Here is a 3,100-nt window from a genome sequence, read left to right on the forward strand (position 1 = left end):
TCGCTCGTTTCTGCTACCCAGGCGTGCTGCTGGATGCTCTCCAGGGGGCGGCGCCTCCAGGGGTCCTGTGCCATCATTTGGCCAGCAGGTCCCCGCCCTGGACCGTGAGATAGGAGGTCAGGTGGTCGTTCCCGCCCAGGACCCGCTCGCTGATAGCCCTGAGGCTGGGCCCCCTGAAGGGCAGTGTGCCGGTCACCATTTGGTAGGGCATGATGCCCAGGCTCCACACATCCACCTTGGGGTCGTTGTACCACTGGCCAAGGTAGACCTCAGTGGCCCTGTGTTCTGGGTGACAGCAGCACGTGCTCAGCGCCCGGTTGAAGCCCTGGACGCTGAGCCCGAAGTCTGCCAGCTTGACTTTTCCCTCTCGGGTCAGCACAACGTTCTTGGGGCCTTACATCCCGGTGCGCGATGCCTTTGGCATGGCAGTAGCTGAGGGCCGCGAGGATCTGCTGAAAGATCGGGCGGGCCTCGCTCTCCTCCAGGCGCCCACACTCGCTCAGGAAGTCCTGCAGGTCTTCCCTCTGCACGTACTCCATGACGAGCTGCAGCTCCTGCCTGGTGTCCACCACCTGGAAAAGCTCCACGATGTTCGGGTGATAAAGGGCCTTCATGCACCGCATATAGCGGGCCAGGAGGCGGAGGTCAGGCAGCTCAGACTTCCGGACGCCCCTGATGTGCACCTTCGTGCCCGTGAGCTCGTGCAGCGCCAGCGTCACCTTGGTGTGGGTGTCCCGCCCCAGCGCCTGAAATGCCTGGTAGCTTTTTGCTTTATGTCCCTGGGGAGTGAGGCGATTGCACATAGTGCCTATGCACTTGGACTATGCAGAGTACACTAAGCAGCCCTGACTGTGCTCACAGCCCTTGTACTACAGTCTCCGCTGACAACTGACTCTCCTATGATATTAACAAATGTACTAGTACTAATAGTACTCAAGTATTCACTAAACCTCACTAAACACTGACAATGCTAACTTAACTCAACCAGCAATACTAACCTCACTCAGCTTACTAGCAATACTAACTACAACACAAATAAATGAAACCACACAAACAAAAAATGACAAATGAGATGTAAATGTAAAAATATGATTAAAAACAAACTAAAAACCAACCACTAAATTTAAGAATAAAACAGAACAACAAAGACCAATAGAACAAACAACAGAACGAAAAACAATTAGAAACTAAAACCTGAAAAAACAAACAAACAAACAAACCAAAATAAAAACCCAGAGAAACGACAAAGGGGAAGAAAGAACAAATAACAAAACAAGAACAGAAGGGAAAATGGGCGAGACCACTCGAAAAATAAAAATCAAAAAACTAAAAACTGAAGTAAAAAAATAAAGAAAAAAAAGCCAATAACAAAACAATAAAGGAAAATAAAAAACAAAGAAATAAAAGGGAAAAGAAAAAGTAGAAAAAAAAACTATAAGAAATACAAAAAAAATCAAGGAAAATAAGGAAAAAAACAAAGAAAGAAAAATAAAATAACTAAAATAAATAACCTATAGAAATAAATAAATAAACCAATAAATAAACAAAATAGAACCAAATACCCCAAAACACGCTCTCACTGTCTCTCTCGTCGTCCGGAGTGCACAGGTCACTGTCCAGAGCTTCCCGGCTCCTGAGGACACAGGCGCAGTCCGGGCGGGCCTGATGCAGGCGGTGCCGGTGCCGTCACAAGGGCTCTTTGTGGCGTCAGAGCCACAGGCCACAGCCATTGGCAGAGGGAACCGCCAGCGGTTTCTCAGCCTTAACGAAAAAGCTGCCGCTTAACGACAACCCTTGGAATGCCCGAGAGGCCCTTTCATCTGTCCTGAGCAATCCCGGCCTGGGTTTTGGCTTTTCCAGGCGTCCCCATCCTGGCCCTGCCTTGTGCAGATGCTTTACTGTCGCGCTCACACTGTGGGGAGAACAGCAAACAGGGGGCGCAGGCGGTTGGGCGCGCGCTGGGGAGCTGTCCACAGCCTCTGCCGCGCCCGCGAGGGTCCACGTGGCGCGCAGACCCCTCCTGCCCCGCCCGCTGCTCCCCTCAGCAGTGGATTTCAGTCAGTCTGCCTGTTCTGTTCCAGGCTGTCTCTGGGGAATCCTCTCACCCTCCCGCGCATCTGGCCTGCACCCCGGTACTTGCATAAATAAATAAAATAAATCTTTAAAAAAAGGCAAAGTTACTACTGTTGGAGTGAACTAGTAAGGTTTTAATTCTAAAATTTTCAAGAGGTAATTTCAGATTTCTTTTTCAGCATGTCTTTCTTTGGGGGGCTATAATTGTGTCATGGAGACTAGTTTAGTAGAAAAATAACATTAAATAATAATACTATATACACAATAGTTCCTTTGAGAAGGAACAAACTACAAATACAATAGGTCATAACAATACCAATGTGCTTAAAAACTAAACAAAAATGTTAGGTAATTCAGAATACTTCGTTTTTTAGGTTGCTTTTAACACTTTTGCCAAAATTGATTTAATAGTGATCAATATCAGGAAGTATAAGTATCATTGTTTTAATTGTATATATATTACATATATCAATATGTGCACTTACAAATACATTAATAAATACATGAGGAAGGAGATTTAGAGAAGAGAGGTTAATCATTTTTTCCAAGGTTACCTATATATGATATTCACTCAAAAGAAACAATGACTAATAATTGAGAAACTACACTGTACTTTTGTAGAATTGATAGTGTTCTAGTGATCAAGATATAGAGAGAATGTTGTGATAAAACTGACTTCTCAGTGACAGGGGAAAAAAAGCAATATAAATAACTTTTAAAATAATCCAACAGAGAAATAACAAATGGTTATAGGATCTGTAAAAAGTATCGAAACAAACCAATTGAATTTTCAATGCCATTTAGGATAACATCAAAATATGAAACCCTTAAGGATATTTTTAATAAAATGTATGTATCTGTAAAGCTATGAAAACATTATTCTTTAATGGAAATTATAAGACTTCAATAAATGACAATATGAACTCTATTGACAGACCAGGATGCATACAGCAAAGTTTGGGAGAAAGCACAATTGCAGAGGGGAGCACAGAGAGGCAGAAAGGACTGAATCACCCTGCAGTAAGAA

At 44.3% G+C, this 3,100-nt stretch overlaps 1 protein-coding gene across 1 annotated transcript; it reads right to left on the reverse strand.

The window, feature by feature from the left end:
* Nucleotides 1–257: 257 nt before the first annotated feature.
* LOC129146397 (sperm motility kinase Y-like) lies at nucleotides 258–1,947 on the reverse strand. Its single transcript, XM_054698483.1, has 2 exons — nucleotides 1,581–1,947; nucleotides 258–779 (listed from the first exon to the last, which is right to left on the reverse strand). The coding sequence occupies exons 1-2, from the start codon at nucleotides 1,728–1,730 to the stop codon at nucleotides 270–272; spliced, it is 660 nt and encodes a 219-aa protein (XP_054554458.1). The 5' UTR covers nucleotides 1,731–1,947; the 3' UTR covers nucleotides 258–269.
* Between the last annotated feature and the right edge of the window lie 1,153 nt (nucleotides 1,948–3,100).

The sequence above is a fragment of the Talpa occidentalis genome, unplaced genomic scaffold (assembly GCF_014898055.3).
Source record: "Talpa occidentalis isolate TD23 unplaced genomic scaffold, MPIMG_talOcc4v2.1 talOcc4.2, whole genome shotgun sequence".
NCBI classification, from domain to species: Eukaryota; Metazoa; Chordata; class Mammalia; order Eulipotyphla; family Talpidae; genus Talpa; species Talpa occidentalis.